Source organism: Grus americana, chromosome 13 (genome assembly GCF_028858705.1).
Source record: "Grus americana isolate bGruAme1 chromosome 13, bGruAme1.mat, whole genome shotgun sequence".
Classification (NCBI taxonomy): Eukaryota; Metazoa; Chordata; class Aves; order Gruiformes; family Gruidae; genus Grus; species Grus americana.
Genome location: NC_072864.1, coordinates 10,931,507 through 10,952,537, shown reverse-complemented (window position 1 = coordinate 10,952,537; position 21,031 = coordinate 10,931,507). Strand labels below are relative to the sequence as shown.

The 21,031-nt window shown below is 38.8% G+C and overlaps 1 protein-coding gene across 4 annotated transcripts in view; it reads right to left on the bottom strand.

The window, feature by feature from the left end:
• The window catches only part of LOC129212073 (transcription initiation factor TFIID subunit 4-like), a 149,351-nt gene extending 128,697 nt beyond the window's left edge, over positions 1-20,654 (bottom strand). For all 4 annotated transcript variants that reach the window (XM_054840134.1, XM_054840135.1, XM_054840136.1 and 1 more), the window contains exons 1-5: positions 19,441-20,654; positions 15,468-15,640; positions 2,700-2,837; positions 1,223-1,450; positions 262-384 (exon numbers count right to left, since the gene is read on the bottom strand). In XM_054840134.1, the coding sequence (XP_054696109.1) occupies positions 262-384; positions 1,223-1,450; positions 2,700-2,837; positions 15,468-15,640; positions 19,441-20,602 (1,824 nt within the window). In that variant the 5' untranslated portion in view covers positions 20,603-20,654. The remainder of the gene's footprint in view (positions 1-261; positions 385-1,222; positions 1,451-2,699; positions 2,838-15,467; positions 15,641-19,440) is intronic.
• Positions 20,655-21,031: the final 377 nt, after the last annotated feature.

Here is a 21,031-nt window from a genome sequence, read left to right as displayed (position 1 = left end):
CTTAACTCCAAAACTAGTTTTGAAGGTTCAATTTAACTTAGTTGAGTATGTGTATGTATAAAACTATATAGATAAAGCATACATACATAAAAACTATACATAAAAGTGTATATATATAATTTTCACATACATAAATGTGTGTATGTATATGTGTGTATATACTCGCAAAATATACACTTATAAATATATGAAATATATATTCAGTAGTAAATAACAAGCTCAAAAGATAACTGACAAAATGAAAAATAACTAAATATTTACCAACAAATCCTGAACCAGAGCTTTCACATTACGGGACGTTTCTGGAGATGGCGAATTATGCGAAGCAAGTTTTATGAGGGTAGCTAAAAAGTTTTTGCATTTTTTCACATTCTCTTGCATTTCCTGCAAAAGCCAAAGAAAACAAATATCAGATCCATGCTATTTTCCAATCAGGATCAATACATGCTCTAATCACTATAAATAGGGAAAATGATGAAACTTTCTAATTCAGGCAGGCCATATTTGAAATATATATGCAGGTTTTTTTTATTATTACTGCTAGTTACCTGACATTTTTTTCACTTCTTTATGTAACTGAACATCATACCTCACAAATACTAATTAAAAAAAATCAATGAAAGAACCTTAAATATGAGAAGTAACACAACAATTTGTTGGACATGCATTCTCCTTTGAGATGCCCCATACACAATGCACAGCGTTCCCCAAGCTATCTTAATTTGTTAATTTATTGATTCGTTATGTTTTTGTACAAAGCAGCTACAGCAGTAAAATGAAATTAGAAATAGTCTTCAAACATCACCATATCTAATCGTTTCTTCATCAGTAGGAAAACAGATGTTTTAATTTTTCAAGCCATGATTTTTACATGGTGTAATTACTCCAAGAAACAGAAACGTCACACTTAAGTGTAACTACAGTTTTGAGGCCCAGCAACATGATGATAACAAAGTCCATAGACTGAAGGGCTGACTGTTCTGTCTACAGAAAGAGACTAGTTCTTTCACTACTGACACATAGATGACAGGATAGGGAAAGCTGACAAGTGTTCTTCCTCCATTTCAGAATTTGTATTCCGTTTAGTTGAAATGAGGGGAAGGGTTTCTTGTTTGTAATGTATTTGTTCATCATGGGAAGTGTGCTTGCATGAAGAAGAAGTTCTTTCTGCTTCTGAATAGACCTGAGAAGTTCATAAAGTACCTAGCATTTTAATACTTACCTGTGATACAACTGTAGTTCCAGGTACAGGAGAGCTTGGTATGACCTGGGGCTGTGCTGGTACTTGTGCTGTTGTATGAGGTGGAAGTGGCAGCCGAGGCTGACCCTGGTTTTGTGCTGAAGCTTGCGTTTGTCCACCAGTAAGTATTGCAGGTTGTTGAGAAGCTGATGTTCCGGTTGCTACTGTTGTCTTGAATAAATTTTGAGCACTTGTTGTAGCTACTGATACCTATTAATATTTTATATTGAAAAAAACAGGTAGTTGTCTTGTTTTAATTCTTTTACTCAACCATAAAGTTCTTGAAAGCCTGACAAGAAAAACTTGCTTCCTTTCAAATACAGCCTTACTGACAAAATAAAACCATTGATCTTACTTACCTACTATAACCCTAATTTTGCCATCATTTACTGAACAGTGAAAGTCCTCATTTAAAGTTCTTTTTATTACACAAATAAATGTACCACTAAAAAATGAGTTGCTATTATCCAGGCCTTTAAGATCATCATGATGATGTGACTTCTGTAACTCAACTTTCTTTAAGTTTGGCCCTTAATATTAACAAGTCAATTCCCAATCATCTGTGGTCACATCATCAGGTTTACGATTATCTATACCACGGTTACAGTGACAGCTCAGATCCAGATGACACAAATGCACCAACACAGCTTCCCAACCCAATCGGAGCCCAGCAGCATAAATGCTTTTGCATCAGTGCAAAGCCCTAGCGAACAAAACTGTCCTGGACCTACCTGGGCCACACGCAAAGACTGTGCTGCATGCTCCTCAACCTTAGAAGGCTGGAACGCTTATCAGGCTGCACAGAGCACCACAAACACACATCCTCACCATCCAGTTCAGCTCTTATACTTTACCTGACCTAACATGCTGCCTTTCCGAGTGCCAAAAGGTCTCAGACAAACACACCAAACGGGTCTGCAGAAGCTAGAGAGCTCAGCCAGGCAGCGTAACAGGCTGAGCAGAAGCTATCAGGACCTCCCAACCCAGCCTGACGGCAGAGATTCGCTCTAGTGTCTTGGACATCGATACAGAACAAGCTGACCCAGGCACCTGCACTGCGATGCCACAGGTGATGCCATGGATCCTGTGGCACTGGTGACCACACAGCAGACACCACAGCTCGTGACAGGGGACAAACGTAGTTCAGCACATCCACCACTGACACACTATTTATGCATCCAGCTGATTTAAGTTTTTTCTTTAAAAAAAAAAATGCTTAAAACTGAATCTATACTACTCCCAAATTTTTTATCATCTAGGAAACAGTAGAAAATAAGATCTAGGCTATCACTCACCGCCTGCATAACACAGTCTGACTATGCATTTGTTATTTATTTCTGGGATTATGTTTGTGATAAAAGCAAACATACGAACATTAAAATTCACTTTTGAAAACACATGTATTTACAAATATACCTTTCTTCATCCATATTTTGCTGTTTATATTCTTACTACTTACTGTGGTATGTGAAAGAATAGAGCCTCCTGGCAGAGTGGCAGCGGACGTAGCACTGACAGGTGTAGCAGTTGATTGAACAACTTTGGCTTGCACTGGAAGTCCTAGACGGACAGTAGATGTGGCCACAGAAGTTGGTTGCTAATAAAGGAAAAACAAGCATTTTATTTTTTTTCCTCCCTCGTAACTTGATCTCCAGGACTTTTTAATAATAGTGATTACATGAATAATCATTATTAATGCCAAAAAAAACCAAAAAAATATATTCTTAAATATATATTCACACATAAAGCAAGAACGAGCTTTCTTATGTTCAACGTGTTTGCAGTATTTCTCCTAAAAGCTATTTCTCATACAGATATGTGGAAAAGATTAGAAAAAATAGGATGCAACCTGCAAAAAATTGATGTTACATTGATATATTAGTTCAGTTGTAATATTTACACATCAGTATTCATCAATAACTGAGTTTAAATTGCCAGTAACACATTTTGTATTTACTGGCCTTTCTTTTCTAGGGCTTTTTCTTGAAGAAAATGAATATGGAGAGAAAATTCAGAGAGCAGAAAAATATTTTCAAAATCATTTCAGATTACATTATACAGAAACTAAACTTCCACAGGAGTGAAGTCTAAGCGTTTTGAGAATCTTTGCCATAGAACACACACTCTGCAACCAGACAGCAACTGGAACGTTAAGTGCAGACAAGGGAATACAACTGGCTTACGGCCTTTCACTCAGTAGCATACTCTACAACTCAGTAAATTTGCCTCATGCAGCAAACACATTAATTGTTTTTGTAATTTACTTCAATTGGGAAAGAGATTGAAATCTCTTACCATCATATAAAAGGACAAGATTTAGGAATAAAAAACATCTCTGAGAAAGTTGTTATTTACGTTCTAAAGGAATGTAAATACCACTATGGAAGAAATACAATACGGCAATTATAACAAAAAGAGAACCACTTGTTATTAAAAATGGAGGCCCCACTGGTCTCTTATGACTTGCATTTCTCAATATTTGCATTCAACCACATACTTACAAAAGACAAATTTTCTAGGTGGCTGGAGTAATAAATCATGGACAATATTGTTTCTGACAAGGTAAAACTAATTTTTCCTTGATTTACAATTAAAGTTTTATGTCTCTATAATTAATATTTTTATAAAGAATGGCTTGTTTTAGATTCTTACATTATCTATTAAACCTATATAAAATATTTCTTCAAAGAACATCCAATATACTTAAGAGATCTCCAGAAGGAATAGAGGCCCAGGCAGGCATTCAAGGCCCCGAGCATTCCTTACCAATCAGTCCAGCAACATAATCTACTGGATATCAATCTTCTGTACTTGGGGAAAAAAAGGAAAAGAAAAAAAAAATCTACCTGACATCTGAACAAAACCTTTTTTTTTGTTTGGATAGCTTTCAAGATTTTTAAAATCTTGACTAGGGATGTCTTCCATACTGAGATAGCCTAGAGGCAATAAACAGCATCATCATGAATAGGTAGAATTGTCTGGGTTGTTTTTTGGAAGAAGGCTCATGTAAGCTTTTTCTGTTTTTAAATACCATACCTCTTTTCTCCATTGTAAAGAAGATCACTTGCTTCAATTTCCTTAAAATACTGGTTGAATGAAACCATATTTACCTGATGAATGTTTGCATTTAAAAACATAAATACTGTGTATCTTGTTCATTTGCTTATAATCAGTGTTTCCAACCTAAAAATACAGCATGCCTATGTTATCTGCCCCCTTCTTGTCAGTAAGTACTTCCAGAGGTGAGGATTTAGCAAGCAAGCAGATAACCAGGCAAACTTCTGGCAGCTACTCAGTTCCGAGAAAGATCTGCAGCCAGAAATCCGCAAATACAGAGCTCAGACTGCTAGCTAGAGAATTTTCCTTAGCTAATAAATGCCCAATTCATCACAGGAACATACTTGAAAACAAAACTGCATATAATTAAAATATAAAATTTCAGTATCATAACAGCGTATTATCCAACTAAGTATGCAATACATTCCACACATAGTATTCCACCGTGCCACACCACAGGAGCAAACTGTGCAACATGAAGACTAAATTCACCCTCAGTTTTAAAAATCAATAGTGACAAAAGCCTTTGATACCAAATGGCAGTAAAATCTATTAGTGCATTGGATATGAAGAAAAAGCCTTACTACCAAAGAACTGCAAACAAACTAAGTTTACTAACGTGGTTCAAAAACCTCATAAATGTTAAAAGGTAAGTACAAAATGAGTGGATGAGAAACATAACAAGGAACTAGCCTAGAGAAATTCTTAAGCATCGTGGAAATGATCTTCAAATGACAGCTACAAGTTGCCAGAAGACATTATAAGGGCTCCCAACACAAATACTTCAAGAAGAACTGGTAAAAACTATTTAGAAACAAATAGCTGTGTTTTCTATGAAAGGAAAGCTATAAACAGATCTCATGAGAAATCCATCAAAAAGAAAACAAAAATGATCAACAATATATTAAAAAAACATAACCCAATGTGTCATGCTCCTACTGGAACAATCCAAAAGAATTTATGATTTTCTTTAAAGAAAAACTGCTAAGGTTTGGTATGACGCTATCAAATTCCAAAATTACCAAGAGAGACTTAGAAAGGAATGTATTTTCAAATGTAACTGTATTATTGTTGATCAGACACATCGCATATCTTTACGTTTCCTAAATATATGAAAGTAATGTTTAAGAGGCCTTTTCCCTGTACTCAGACGTTAACAGGCAGGAAACTAGAACATGAATAAATGCAGTATATAATCCCCTACCAATCTCCACAGGGACACCTGAGAATGCTTAAGATAGCCTTTTGTATACAGACTTGAGCTGGCTCTGTCCACACAGAGAGGTTAGAAATTGTAAGTGGAGCACACACAGTGCTACTGTGGAAATAAGGATTTCAAAACCGATCTGGCTCACGTCTGGCCAGATTGGAGGGAGGACGTCCCAAGGTTCATTCTGCCTCCATAAGTCAGGCAGATAATGCAAGTGACCCCAGTTTCAGGGAGCAGTAAGTCACTTCCGCAGAGGCAGTCCATGCACATTGTAACTGTTCACGGAAGAAGTCAGTGTGGAATTACTCCATCCTGTAAATCCACTCCCTAAATAACTACATCTTAACTTTCCTATGTAGACCTTCTCCCCAGAGCTCTGGCCACATGAATAGAGAGGCAAAGCTCGAGGCATAAACAGGAGGAAATCTCATTGTACCTGCTGTGCACAAACAAGCTGCCTCTATATTTGAAGGAATATGCAAGGCTGCATTTGAAAAAGCAGGCCACCTGAATATGGAGAAAATACACCAAAATATCCAGGGATTATTCGTCACTGCCAAGGCAGGACTGCACCAATTTTAGGGATTGTATTGTCTATTCACAGCTTTATAAAATCAAGACAATTCAAACTGCCACAGGTTAGTACACTGATGCATGCAAATCCTTGGAAACAGGTTTGCGGTATACTTGTATGTTGTACTATAGTACCACCTACTGATGAACACTCGGGATACCAGCAACAGTCTCTGCAAAGCAAGAAAGCTTACTGTTGACAAGTATGTTGCATACATCATTTCATGATCAGTCCTGTCAATAAACTTGGCCACTATCAATCACAAAAGGAAGAAAGAAAATATGCTAATAGCATTTGAACAAAGGTTAACACAAAAGCAGGGGCAAGTTTATTACTGTACACGCCATGGCACCTTTCTGTGTCTTCCACTACATGGCTTCGCTAGGCACTATGCAAAACTCAATTTTAGCGGAATATGACCTTTAAGTTTAGATTCAAATTTGCAAAATCTGAAATAAAACTCATTTTTATTTTTAATCATTAATCCATAAGACTTCTTACAAACAAAATAGACCATGCTGAGATGCCCCAATGCCTCAAACAATAGAAGTGTTTAACAAAGAGAATACTAAGGTGGCAGAAACATAGTCTAAAGGCCAAATCTGGTAGCTCATTTTAGAGTAACTAATGTACATAACCTTTCTTATAGGCATGTCTGGCAGCTCTACCTACTATTAAGTTATCATAACACTCGCCACTATCAAACTCTGTTTTCTGATACTTAAAATTCTGTCAGATTTCTGAAGAGTTCATGGACAAACTTTATATGCTTACTGACTGCCTCTCAATTCTTTTGGTCATGGTTCATCCGCAACATGCACTTAGACATCAGTTGCAGAGCCATTTGTATGTCAGGGATTTGATATTTTCACTCCAGTACAAATATAGCCAAATTGAGCCAAAGTACTAACCCACTAAAAACTTGACATTTGCACACCATTGCAGAAAATGACTGGAGGCAGAATCTCTATCAAGTCAGCCAACAGAGGCAGAACCTTCATTGCCAGCACAGGTCTGGGACACCACAGCATCGCTGGAATCAAGCACCAGAACCCAAAGCAGGGAGACACTGCTGTGTTCCTCATATTCGTGATGTTGCTTTTGGGCTCACGAACTAGAACAACAACAACAGGAGAGGAAGACACAGGACTGGGAGCAATTAGATAAGATAGCAGAGGAGCTTGATGTCACCAAAGAAAACCTTCAGAAAACAGGGGCTTTAAGTCCAAAACCCCTGCCTCTGAAGTTTCAACATCCTGTTGGTGTAAACAAATACCTATATAATCCAGTATCAAAGTACCTTCTTCATCCTCTGGTGAAGTGGCTGGTCCATCTATAATCATTAGGATTCATCCAAATAATCTGGTGGATAAAAAGCAGCTGAATTTTTGTCCTACAATTAGATTCCACCCCTGCCTCAATTGCTCAGTGCTTGTGCTCCATGCAAATCTAGACAACCTGTTACAATCAATGCTCTTATGCCATATATTTAGGAGCAGACAACTTGAAATATGGAGTTTGTGACCAGGAGTGGTCATGGCTGCAACTGAAGACAAAGAAGTCAAACTGAACACGTTAAATTGACCAGTATATTTAATTTAATATTTAAAATAGAGACAATTAGGATCTGTTTTCTACTTATAAAAAGAGGCTAATAATCCCCTTAACTGCATTGTTGAGAAAGTTGTTATAGGGATAAGCTTCACAAAAAAAACCTGCTTGGTTATTAATTCCCATTTCAGAGGGGGACTTAGATAATATGCAGCACATAAGCCTGAAGCAACCCACCGAAAAAAAAAAATATTACATAATTCTTCATTAAATAAGACTGTCCAGCCTACACGCTGTAGAAATGAAAAATAACAGTAGTATGTGGTCATGCAACATAATGTGTACGCACAAGGGAGTCACTATTAGATTGCTCTGGAACCTTCTTTATAGCATTTCCTGACCTTTGCATGTTTAATTTCACAGCCTTACTAATGTTTGAATGTTTTCTATGAAGTTTTATAAAATATGTTAATGCTATGAAAGTGTAAACAGTACAATTTGTAAGTAGTAAGAACTTAGCTGCTTACACAGAAAAGCTTCACTCACCATGAAGAAAAGGAAGGAAAATGGTTTTGTGGTTAAAGCACAGCCAAGACCACACTTTTTTTTTTTTTTCTTTTTACTTTCTCTGGCCTTTCAACCTACCTGCCCTGCTAACACAAATGTCTTCTCCAGAATATTGCACAAGAAGCCCAAAAACTGTCTAAACAAAAGAAACAGTACAGAATAGCTTATTTGATAATAGTGGTAATGCATCTCAGGCAACAACAAAGATTAATTATTTTCCTTAAAATTTCTGCAAAAAGTAAAACAAGCATTTGTCAGAAAAGCAAAGAAAGGGTGTGGAAAAACAGAAGAAAAAAAAAGAAAAAGATGAATAAACAACAAAAAAAAATTACCAAAACTAAAAGATGACATAAAAATACAATCAATGCTGAAAACACAGGCATAGTGTATTATCAGAACTATCTCAGATTTGAAAGGCTCTGCTTTAGCAAGAACAGCTTGTGAAACAGCCAAGTTTAGAACTACTCTCAACATCACGTCATGGCAAAGACTAAGCTGCTGTTGTCTGCATCAAACATATTTCATAGCAAAAATATAGCCACTTCCAGAGCAGATGATTCAGCACTTTTCATGAGTTCAAAAGACTTTTTTTTTCATTTTAAAAAAGGATGGTAAAGTGAAACTTAACAGAAAGTGAATGTCAAAACACAGAAAATAAATCATTAAAGTTTATATCATGAACTTGAAATTCTGAAGAGTAGAAGTTAGAAAGATGCCTAAAGCAAGAACAGAATTATCATTTTCTTAGAAGTACATCCATATATAGTGCTTGGACTATTTATGCAATGAAAAGAAAACTCGAGTGATTGGTAACCGTATCTGTAGCCGAACTGTTAAGTAGCCCGCTTACGTGTCTAAATATTTGGACTAAACCATCAAACTTTACATATAACTTTACCTTTTCTGATCACTAAAAATACACAAAGCAAGTTAATACTGGAAAACATATTTTGAATCAAACTTGAAACCAAAACATTAGTAAACTCTAAGACCAAATCCATTTTCAGCAGCAGTCTCATGAAAACACAAAGGTACACTATTTCACCCAATTTGTAAGTTCCAGTAACAGATACTCTGTAATAAAATATTATTGGTCAGGCTAACATTCCTGTATGATACGCACTTTAAATTCTTAGGGTAGAGTAGCATTTTAATTAACATAATATAATAATATTAACATAACATAATTTTAATTGAAAATAATTTAAAATAAGTAACTTGTTTTTTGCTTTTTGGTTATGAACGTAAACCCAACTGGGTATTAAGATACTGAAACCAGCAAACAATATCTGCATCAAAAGTATGAAAAGCCATAAGCTGTACAAATGAAAAATGTAGATAAACAAAAGAAACTCACCAAAGAAAAACTAGATGGCAGCACCTACCTGTTTTTCATAATTTCACAAGTATAAGCTTCAAAACAAGATACAAAAGCAAAAATTTAATACAATCTAAATAATCAGTTTTAAAAGACTTCTGAATTTACTTATCATCACTGAAGAATACAGTAATGCAAGCAAATCCACACTTATGTGACCTGTTTGCAATACAAGAATCCACAACAAAATATTTCTAAGATCAACTGAAGTTCCATCAAATTATAGCTTGTTTCCTAAAAATCCTCTACCTTAACTAAGATCCTACAGCAGATAAAATTTTGACAACATTAACCACTTTTTAATATTCAGCTAAAATTAATAACAATCAAAAACTAAATGGAAACTAAAATCATTAAGAAACAACTGTTCAATTAAAATTATGCACAGTTATCTCAAACCAATGTTTACTTTAAACATCTGAATCTTTTTTATTTCATTAAATATCTTTTTTCAAACAAGCATGTTATCCCTGAAACTGTATTCACAGTAAAACAAAATTGCACTTCCTAACACATCATAAGATTATAATAATCTTCTGTAAGGCTGAGTACTTCCCTGTAAAACACTGGATATCAATTTAGAAAAGTCAAGCCTTTGGTAGCTGCACCAAGGAGATGAATTTATATTCACAATCTGAAAATTTTTTTTGTTTTATGTACCTGAATATTTTGCAATATCTTTTCCCTAAAAGAAGTGTAGTTAGCTGTAGCTAATATCCCCCCCATTACAGTCCTCTACGATCTTATAATTTTATCTAAATTAGAACTATTTTATGGTACAATTGTACCTATTCATGCCTTTCTTAAATATTCCACTTAAAGAAACCAGAAAGACTGTAAACATAAAAGATCATTAAAATATCAAGTACATCTTCCTATTACAGGCACTTCTCTCAATTACTGCTTTCGCTACTATTCTGTTACTTTCTTACTCTGATTCTTCTGACTGAATCCATTTCACTGCTTCTGACTCTGTACTTCAGACACTGTACATCCTTTTGGGACACATTCCTATGCTCCAGAGCCTTGAGCTTGGCATTAAACTGATCAAAATTGAGACTCTTCCTACAAGGTACTTGCTTATCCTGATTAGCCAGTTTTCCAGAATTCCACTAGGAATGGAAGACAAGCAGATTTTATTAATATTTTACACAGCAGCAATTGAGAGGAGCGTAAGTAAATGTCTAATCAAAGATTATCCCACGCAAGAGTCGAGACAAGAACTCATCTTCCTTTCAAAATGGATTTGCCTATCTTCTTCCAAAAATCTAACGCAAAATTGTCCTGAAAACTGCACTGCATTTGCTTACATCCTCTACTCCCTAAAAGCTGCAAAAAATGAGACAAAGGTATTGCAAACAATAGAAGCCAAACAACAACTTAAATAGCAAAGCCAAGCACTCAAAATGTAAGAAACATCAGATTTAAGTTTGCTGTGCAACATCAATTGTGTGCCTTGATTGCCTAGCTGAAGCTTTTATCTTTGTGCATTTATCATTCAAAGACTGTAATACGCTGCACATGTACAGAAGAGATTAATGTAGGATGAGCAGGAACTTATGTATCTTAATCTTTCTGAACTTCTGTGTTTGGCACTGCAATCAAAATATATTTTTTCTAACTCAGCATAGGAAGAGGGATGGCTATATCAGTTCCCTATGAAGGTAAATACTACTGTATACAGATATATGACTTCTGAACCTTCAGCAATGCAACACATAAGGATAAAACCACTGTCTTCAAGGAAAGCGTTATCCTAAGCCCATATGCTAAATCCTAAGGGAAAACAGACCATGCTTTCTCTCATTCAGCAGCTTCCATCGTTCCTAGAGAAAGATGGCTCCTTCCTCACACACTGTCCTGGATCTAAGCCCATCTACTGAAGCTAGAGGAATTTTCATGGGAAACCTGATTTGTTTTCCTCCAAATAACTGGGAGAAGATCTATCAAATGATGGCCATGAGATATGGAAAAAAATCTTGTTAATACTACCAGGCTGCAGAAGCAGTTTAGCATCTGGACAGCTCACTATGTATCAATCAAGACAGCCTCATTTAAGAACATTTAAAACATTCCATTATTTTCTCCTCCTCCTTTTTTGAGAGTGAAGGAGAAATTACTTAGTTGTCAAGGGGAGAGATTCAAAGAGCTTTCAAATTTAGATGAACACTTTGGTAATTTTTCAGATGATGTTTCTTGTAATTTTTAAAAAGATAATTCATTTTATATTCTCCAGTTATCACCCTCAACACTCCTTAATGAGTTGCCAAAAGTAACTGCCAGCTTGTGCAATTTCTTTGGCACATTACTTAATAACCTGTGTTTTATGTCTAACTACATAGCTCATAACACACTTTCTTAACACAATAATTATATTTAAAGTGTATATACAAATTAGCTATGACACTGAAAACAATCACTTAGCGGAGTAACTTGTGACACTTTACACTGGCTAAAAATTAGGACAATATATAATACCTATGAACCATGAAAGCTATGGCTTTTCTAAGACTGATCATACATTCTTCATATTAGGATTCTATTTTCTTGAATGCTTATGACAGACTGCAAATTTCCACCAGCACAGACTTTCTACATAGGTAAAAGTAAACCACAGAGTTAGTGACTGAAGTACATCACTAAATTCTACATATTTAAAGCACTCTGCATTTTAATCCAAATAAAGCCATCTTAAAATAACTGAATAAAAACATAATAGTAAATATAATGAGCTCTGCACCATAAAATAACAATCATTCCACTAATATATTGGAGAGAGAGAGAGGTATTTCATGTTCTAGAGGTTAAAACTGCACAGCCTGCAACATTCATCAATCTTGTAAAAATATTTTGCAGGACTCAAGCAATTAATGTGTATATTATATCTGTCTTGAGCTAATGGCACACACAATTTTCTGTGTTTCAGTCACAGTGGAGACTAGGACTCTCAAATAGTACACTTTATAGACATAAATACATAAGACACTATTTGCCATACATTTTAAATTTCTACTGAAAATTTTAACTGACAGACTTTAGCTTTCTGACACATCAGAATTTCATTCTGAAAGAAAAAAGTTTAATTATAAACTCACTGGAAAGATTATTTTTCAGTACACACAATTTCATGTATTTTAGAACTTGATCCTTTTTCTTGATTCATCATAATGACTACTCAAACAAATAACTGACACTTCTAAAACCTTAGCACAATATTTGTCATTGGATATTTCCCCCAGAAAACCAATGCATAGTGTCTGGTTCTAAACCATCCACCTAATGAAAGAAAAGCCTACTGTCTAGTTCTGATATGACAAACCTTTAGAATTTAAACCTTTACAATCTGGTTTTAAAAGGCTGCCAACCATTACTTTAAAAGAACACTCTAAGGTCAAACATATATAAAACATAAGCACTGTAAAAATGAAAGAAGAGTCTGCAAACCACATGCAGAGTCATGGAAGTTCAATGTACGTTTCCCAAGGACAATATTAATTATTTCTTATCCATGTTAATTACAACAAAGAAAGAAACGATGCAGTACAGTTTGGGCAGCTACCACAAAGATCCGTCAAAGGAGATGAATCCTGACAAGCTACAATACCATGTTTCTAATCCTGCCACACTAAAATAATCAAACTTTTGCATCCTGAAAGACCTTTATCATTCATAAGACCTTGCTGGTTTCCTCTATTCTCAACCAGCTTATTAGCACTAACAAGTGTAAAGTAATATCTATAATGCAGTGGGGTATTTATCTGGGCAGAACTCTGCACAAAAACAATTACATCTTTCTAATACCTGAATGCCTTCAGATTTTAGGTATCTCTACAAACACATAAACACGCAGTATCCTCACAGATTTATTTTTATATAAATCCAGCAAGTCAGATGATACTCTTTCTGCAACCTTAACTGCTTCATATAACTAGAGAACAGCTGCCTGAGGCCAGCATGATCAACTACCAACATTTGCTGTGCACACAGCTTAACGTTGACTTTGGGATCCAAATTCCAGTCTTCTAATAAAGACTCAACACACACAACCAAGCAGTCTACATTTTTGTATGGTTCCTAAGATTCTATATACAATAAAGGTGTATTCCTCAAACATTTTCAAACAACAGACAATTTGTTAGTATTTAATTTGCTATGAATGTTTCCACTCTGAATTTTAATTCTGTATGCTGGCCACAATAGTTAAAGTTACATGAAAACTAACAGAGTAAACAGAAACAGCTAAAACGAACTGATGTTAACAGACTGAGATCATATTCTCAGTACAGTCCTACCCCACAATTTCTGTTTTGCATTTATGCTATGCACTTGTCTCAGGATCCATTGCTAGAATGTGTGCTATACAGTCCCTTGCAGTCACTACTAAAGAACTGATTGTACTTATTTACAAAGAAAGTCCCAAACAACCACAGACAGTCATACAAACTGAAAAGAAGAACTTGTCCGGATTTTTGTTGTCGTCAAACTAGTCAAGAAAATCTCGAAATTAACACAGGCTTATCTCTGCGTTTATTTTTCCTAAAATAGATTTATCTTTGAAGGCTTCTTAACCTTCCAGATATCACGAATTTTAAACAGCTGCCTTTTCTGCAAAGAGTTCTTTTATGAATTCCATCCAATACTGCACTTATCTCTTTTCTGAGAGTGTAAAGTTCTTCAAGTTTTTCCAGGCTTTTATTTATATCTTTCCTGAGATACATTCCACTGAGCTACAATCTTCCTAGTGACATTCATTTCTAAAACTTAGATTCTAGTTGGCTACTCTGTGTCTTAGATCGCCTCATGTCAGTAATTTATTTTCAAGTCTCCAATTTTATTCTGGCTTCCTTCTCTTCAGAAAAGTTCATCACTGTTTTCAGTCTTGCATTAAACTTAATAATCTTTTAGACTATAAATATGGTGTAATGCACAAAGCATGTAATGGGACAGTAATCAAATATTAAACATTGCAAAATACATGTTCGAGTTATTTCAAGCAACCTATACAACATACAGACACCCTCTTCATCTCTTTCCACTCAGAATTACTTATCACTTCTGCAAACAAAGACCTTAGGCAAAACTACCTTGAACTCCGCTTATTATTATTATGACATAACTGCCCTGTACTAACATCCAAAGATGTTTGCCTCTACATTTTAGAAAGATAGTTCAGCTCTAGCCCAAATGGCCTGAAGCTAAACAGCCTCCCTACAAAATTTTAAACCAATGCAGCCTATCAAGTAATTTAAAAAACAAAACATCTTCACCCTTGAAAATAAATCCGTTCTGAGTTGAAATAAACACACTCCACTGAAGAGTTTGGGGTAGGAAAGCACGTTATCCTGTCAATCCATATATAAAAGGAAACGTAGTCATAACACAGGCAAAACTAAGTGTAGACAGATCACACCCAGAGATGAATCAAAGGAATCAAACCTTTCTTTTGAATAAATTGTATTAGAAAAGTTAATTATTGCAAATCCTTGTATTGAATGTGCTTGGCTTTTTCTTTTCTAATTTCTAGTGAAATTTAGCTATCCTGTGCATCCATTCAGCATGCTGGGATATCACAATGCTTCCGATTCAGAGTAACGAGGGGTGCTTACTGAACCAGTAGTATACAGTCCAAAGTAAGGCTAAGACTGAGCCTTCTAGCCTCCAATAATCGCACAGTCTGAACAAGGTCTCGAGAGACTCTATGAAGAATTTTACTAAAAGACAAAAAAAAAAGCCTAGGCCTCAGAAAATGAGCTGCATTTAAATAAGTATTTCCTGTTTTCACAACAAAAAAGGGGAGGAAAGCACATTTGCAAAAACATATGAGCTAATTTTGTGTAAGACAGAGGAAAACATAATGCACAAAAGTAAACTGAAATCAAGCCAGACATACCTGAGTTGTTGATAGGCGAAAAACAGGGCCAGTTGTGGGCACTGAAAGTCTAGGTGAAATGCTGGTAGGACCTTGTCCCTGTGTTTGTACTTGAGCCTGCATTTGAGCCTGGGCTAGAGCCTGCTGAGGCACCATTACAAGCTGTCCAGCATCTGTACGCACCAAGACCATACCTAATGAGAACAAAGTAACAATAACTATAAAGAATAATATGGAGAATAATATAAAAGAACTAACTACAGAATACAGAATAAAATTAATGTATAGCACATGAACATTTTTTTATATTCTTTTTTTGTTATTCTAGTGTAACATAAGATTTTATTTCAAAGAAGAAAAGGAGCCCCTACTAGCAGACAAAAACTAATACCCAATTCAATTTGGAATTCAAATAACTACAGTTTATAGATAACAGTGATGGAAAAAAAGGTCACTTGAGCGTATACGCATACAGTCACTTTCAGCAGTCTAGCCAGGGTCAGTGGAATAAAATTAGAAAGAAATATTCATTAAAAGTAAACTATAATGACAATCCAGTAGCTGAGAACAGAATTCAGTATGAATGTACCAGGGACAATGACATGAGAGCTTTACTAAAACAACAGCTTTAGGGGATGTGTACATGCAAACATTAGGCCAGACATATCTCTGAGTACACACTATTTGGGATTTAGTTAATTGTTGAACATTAACACATGGATTTATTTGGCACCCACCACCACCATATTGGATGGCACTACCTGTGGTTTAGACATGAAGAAAAAATACTGTCATACCCAGAGAACCAACAGAACTACTCCTCAGCACAAAATTATACGAGTGCAGATATTTCAGGAAAACACCAAAGGAATTGTTTTCAAATTAACAGAGTATTTGGCAAGTGTTTTCTAAGACTTTCTGTAAGTAAGCGATAATATTTTCAGATTATTTTCTAGTAACACATTTCACAAATAGCGGCCTTCTACACAACACAGCCAGTGCCATCAAGTTTTGCCCTGAGTGTAACGGGTCAAGGTTTTCCACAATCAGCAGGACAGAAAAAGGAAGACAATGGTTAAGTTGGTCCCTGGAGCTTCACACTTATTCAAGATCACTGCCAAGCACATGATGTGCTTTCTTTAGTTCTCTCAGAGTTAAGTTTTCCAGCCAGATTATTTTACAAGAATTTCGAAGTTAATTCCAGAATACATTTTAATAATTTAACCTAGATAGGATACAGCGTAGGATACAATGGGTCTCTAAACAGAAAAACATCTCGCCTGTAACTCCTAGAGAACCAAAAAATAAGGATCTAGGAAATCAACTTTTATTCTGTTGATAAAGTCAGTAGGCGTTGTTTCTGCAACTTATCTCTATGTGCAAATCACGTCTCTCTTTTTTTTTTTTAACTTTTCAAGGGAAAATAAAGAAGGTAAAAGTTTACATCCACTTCTAATTATTAGCTTCCCAGGAAAAAACCCACCTCAGTAAATGGACACTGTTTGCAACGTGTCATGAGGATAAAGCAACTTGAACAGTATTATATCAAGCAAGTAAATTCCGGAAGTACCTTATACCAAGAAAGTCTTTCTTTCAGTGTCTGACATGGAAACACAAATCCCAAACCTGGGATGAACATGAGTGAACTGCAGCACCAATAAAAGCCCTCACTCACGTAGTCTTAGGTGCTCCCAGCCAACCGTCCCCGCTAAGAGCACAAAAAGAAGGCAAATTTCTGCCACGGCAAACTAAAGACTTGTGGAAATCAAGCTTTAAGGTAAAAGGCAGAAAGCGCTACAGCAGGGACCACATCTAAAAGACATGATCCTAACTCTCTTTCAAAGCCCAGAGAGTAATTTTTTAAAGAGTTGAGGGGAAAAAAACACCATAAAAATTCTTTAGAAAGACAGCATTTTAGGTTCACTAGCCCTTCAAGCACCAAACCTTAGGGTTTATATTTGTAGAAAATTCTGTAAGCAGTATTTGATATATGCCCTTCCTAAACCATCTGGACACACAAAAATTAGTACATTGCCAACTGGCCAAACAGGTATCGCTTCTCTGATTATGTTGTGAACCTTATATAAAAATCCCCGTAGAATAATGACTACCATGCATTTAAAAATAAATGGTCTATTTGCGTTACACTGATTCACAGGTGTTTTGTTAATTTATCTTCCAATTTTCTAACTCATCCTAAATTAAAAAAAAAAATGAATGGAATGGACAAATTATTTGCAACACATGACACACAGTTTCAGTAAAGCTGCAGACATAATTACCACTATAGATGCATAAAAGTTCATGTATTAATTTATGTTTTAATTCAGTTTGGAGGATTTCAAATTTCTTTTACTGAACAACATGTGCAAATTAGAATCTCGTTAAATTATTAGATTAATTTTTCCTTACAGTCAGCCACGTAAAGATGAAATACAGAACTTATGAGTATTATATGCTAAAATAACCTATTCTCAAAAACTGATTCTAAATTTCTGCTTTAGACAGAAGTTTACAATAGGAGTTTCAAAATTAATTATAAATGATCCACTAATTTAAAGAGTAGAAACTCTAAAATAACATTTGTATTTTCTGAATATCTTCATCTTAGAACACACTACCTTTGCATTTAATGCAAATTTAATAATTTCAAACAATCTTGTAATAAAATAAAATTATAACCTTCCACAGTGTTATTTCCATAACATTTTCTAAACCTTGGACCAGATTGCTTTAAAGGGCTCTGTTTTCCTCTTTTGTTTGAAAATTAAGTAGCAGAACAAAGTATTGACACAATAAACTTCAGAAACTGTATGCAAAGTTATGATAATCATCATCATATGTGTATATTAATGATCAAACAGATTAACAACAGGAAATCAAAGGCTAAAGGCACTAATACAGTCCAAACAGCAACCACTTACCTGTTTTAAGTTAGTTAGGTCTTTATGAAAGCACTGAGCTTTATCTGGTTGGAGCATTAGAATCTGGAGCAGGAGTTTCATAAACTATGGCCAAAGACACAACTACTACAAGTCCATTCAGAAGCAAGCTTCTACAACACATTTTTGCTCCGCTTAGCTAATAAATATCAACTATTTTAAGAAGTGTGGTAGAAAAACTAAGTTATTTCAGACTACATCAATATCTCCACATATTATCATGCTATCAATAGCAAAAAATAAAAATTAGTTCAAATGTTAAATCATCTCCTAAATCAAGACGACACACATTTATCAACTTTTTGCAAGATGAAAGCCTCTGTAGGGGACCACAGCACCCTTCAAAATTTCAGATGAAACAACATACAGTTAGAGTAGGAATCACTAGGATGAAGGGATGCTGTTTTGGTTAGTTAGCAACCTTGCTGAACTTACACTTTTAGTAATGAAAGTTGAGAAACTAAAAGGAGAATAGGCAGGACGCAACAGTTACATCAGAGGTAGAAATAAAATCCGGTGATGTAAAGACTGCCCAGATGCAGCGGACAATAACACCATCACACTTATTGAAAGGAAACATTTTAGATTAAATTACACAAATTAGCCTGTATTTTGCCACCTGATTCAGGGCAGAAGACACTCTTTGACGAAGGAAAACTTTCCAAGACTATCAAGAGCAAATCAGGAAAATCGAATCCTTCAAAACATACATAAAATCATGCTAACCGCCCACTTTTTTATCTCGTGCACAACTGCTCACCACACCATTACAAAATAACTTACCGTGGCTGCCGCTCTCTCCTTAAAACAAGCAGCTCACCAACCTACACTCATAATTAACTTTGCATTAGCAACCGCCCGTCCCGTACCAATTACATCCTCATTAACGGCAGCCTGCTTGTCAGACGTCGCCCTCAGACAGGTGGCTCTTCTTTTGTTTCCAGCACGTCCAACAGCGGGAAGACGACAACTTTTGGGGGAAAAAAACCCTCAGCCAAGAAAAAAAGGGTTAGAAAGAGCGGCGAGCCCGCGACTGCTGCGTTTCCACTTACCGGGCGGGATAGTGAAGCCGGGGGGCAGCTGGATGGTGGTCTGCTGAGGCGGCCTCACGATCAGCTGGGGGGCCACGATCCTGGGGGCAGCGCCCAGCGCCGGCCTGGGCGAGAGGGCCTGGGGGGCCGCGGGGGCGACGGGGAGGGCAGCGCCCGCCTTGGCGACGCCCGCGGCGCTGACCGCCGGCTTAGGCGCGGCGCCGGGGGCCGCGGGGGCCGGCGGGGCGCAGTTGGCGACCAAGCCCTGTCCCGGAGGGGCGGCCGCGCCGGCAGCGGCGGGCGCGGGGCTGGCGGAGTTACTGAGTGCGTTTACTGCGGGGAGCGGGCCGTGCGCGGGCTTGGTCTGTGCTGTGGCGGCGTCGGCTCTGCCGTGGCTGCTGACTGGTGGGACTGCCGCCGGCCGGCCCCCGGCGCCCTCCCCGTTGGGCGCCGCCTCGCCGGGGAGAGGCGCGGTCGCGGCGCCCCCCGCCGCTCCCGCCGGCCCGCCGCCCCCCGCCGGGGTCCCGCTTCCCCCCGCGGCGGCCGCGGCCTCGGCGCGCTGCGGCGGCGCGCTGTCGGCGGCGGGCGGGCTGCCGCCGGGGCTGGGGCTCCCCGCGTCCCGGGCAGCGGCGCCGGCAGCCACATGGTTGTTGACAGGCTGGGCAGGGGCGCCGGCGGGCGGGGGAGCGGCGGGCTGCGGCGGGGCAGGGGCGGCGAGCGCGCCAGGGCTGCTGCTGCCGCCGCCGCTGCTGAGGAGAGCCGCTCCATGTGATTGCTGCACACTACTACTGTTTACACTCACTCCCCTCCCTGCCGCCGCCGCTGCCGCCGCCGCCGCTGCCGCCGCCGGGGGGGACGGGGACGGGAGCGGCCCCTGGGCAGGGGCTCGGCTCTCCGCGGCTCCGGGGCACCCCGCCGCCTCCTCTGTCCCGGGAGCGGGAGGAGGCGAGGGATGCCCTTGCTGCTGCCGGACGGGGCTGCTGCCCCCCGCTACGCTCCCCTGGTGCTGCGGCTGCTGCTGCTGGGACGGGGCGGAGGTCCTGGGCTGGGGAGCCTCGGCGGAGCCCCGGCCGCCGGCCAGCTGCGATTCCAAGGAGCCCACCAGGTCGCTGACCGCCTTCTCGTCCACCTCCTCGGAGAAGAGCAGCATCTCTTCCAGGGGGTCCGAGGCGCCCGCCGCCATCTTGCGCTGAGCTGGGAGCCGGCCGCGCACCGCGCAGGCGCGCCAGCCTCTGCCGCGCGCGGGGCATTCTGGGAGGGGCCGGCTTCCTCCTCCCCCGCCGGGGGGGCGGGGCAGAGCGCGCGGCTGGCGGGAGTCTGTGGGGTGCGGTCGCCGCCTCCGCGTCCTTTGAGGGCCGGTGAGATTCGCAGCCCTCCCGCGGGCTGGGGGCGGCAGGGTCCGGGAACGGCCCGACGGCCTCGCCTGTCCGTGCGACGGACGGCTACGTGAGGGACAGGGCCGGGAGCTTTAGTGAGAGGGCGGTAGGCCGCTCTCCGGCCGCCTCGGGAAGTTGAGGGGGACAGTGTGGCCAGGCGGGTGCCTTAGTGATGCGGGGGGGTGTAAGGGCCTGCCGTGAAGTGTGTCTGCAGGGACTTCTGCAGGGAGGCTTGA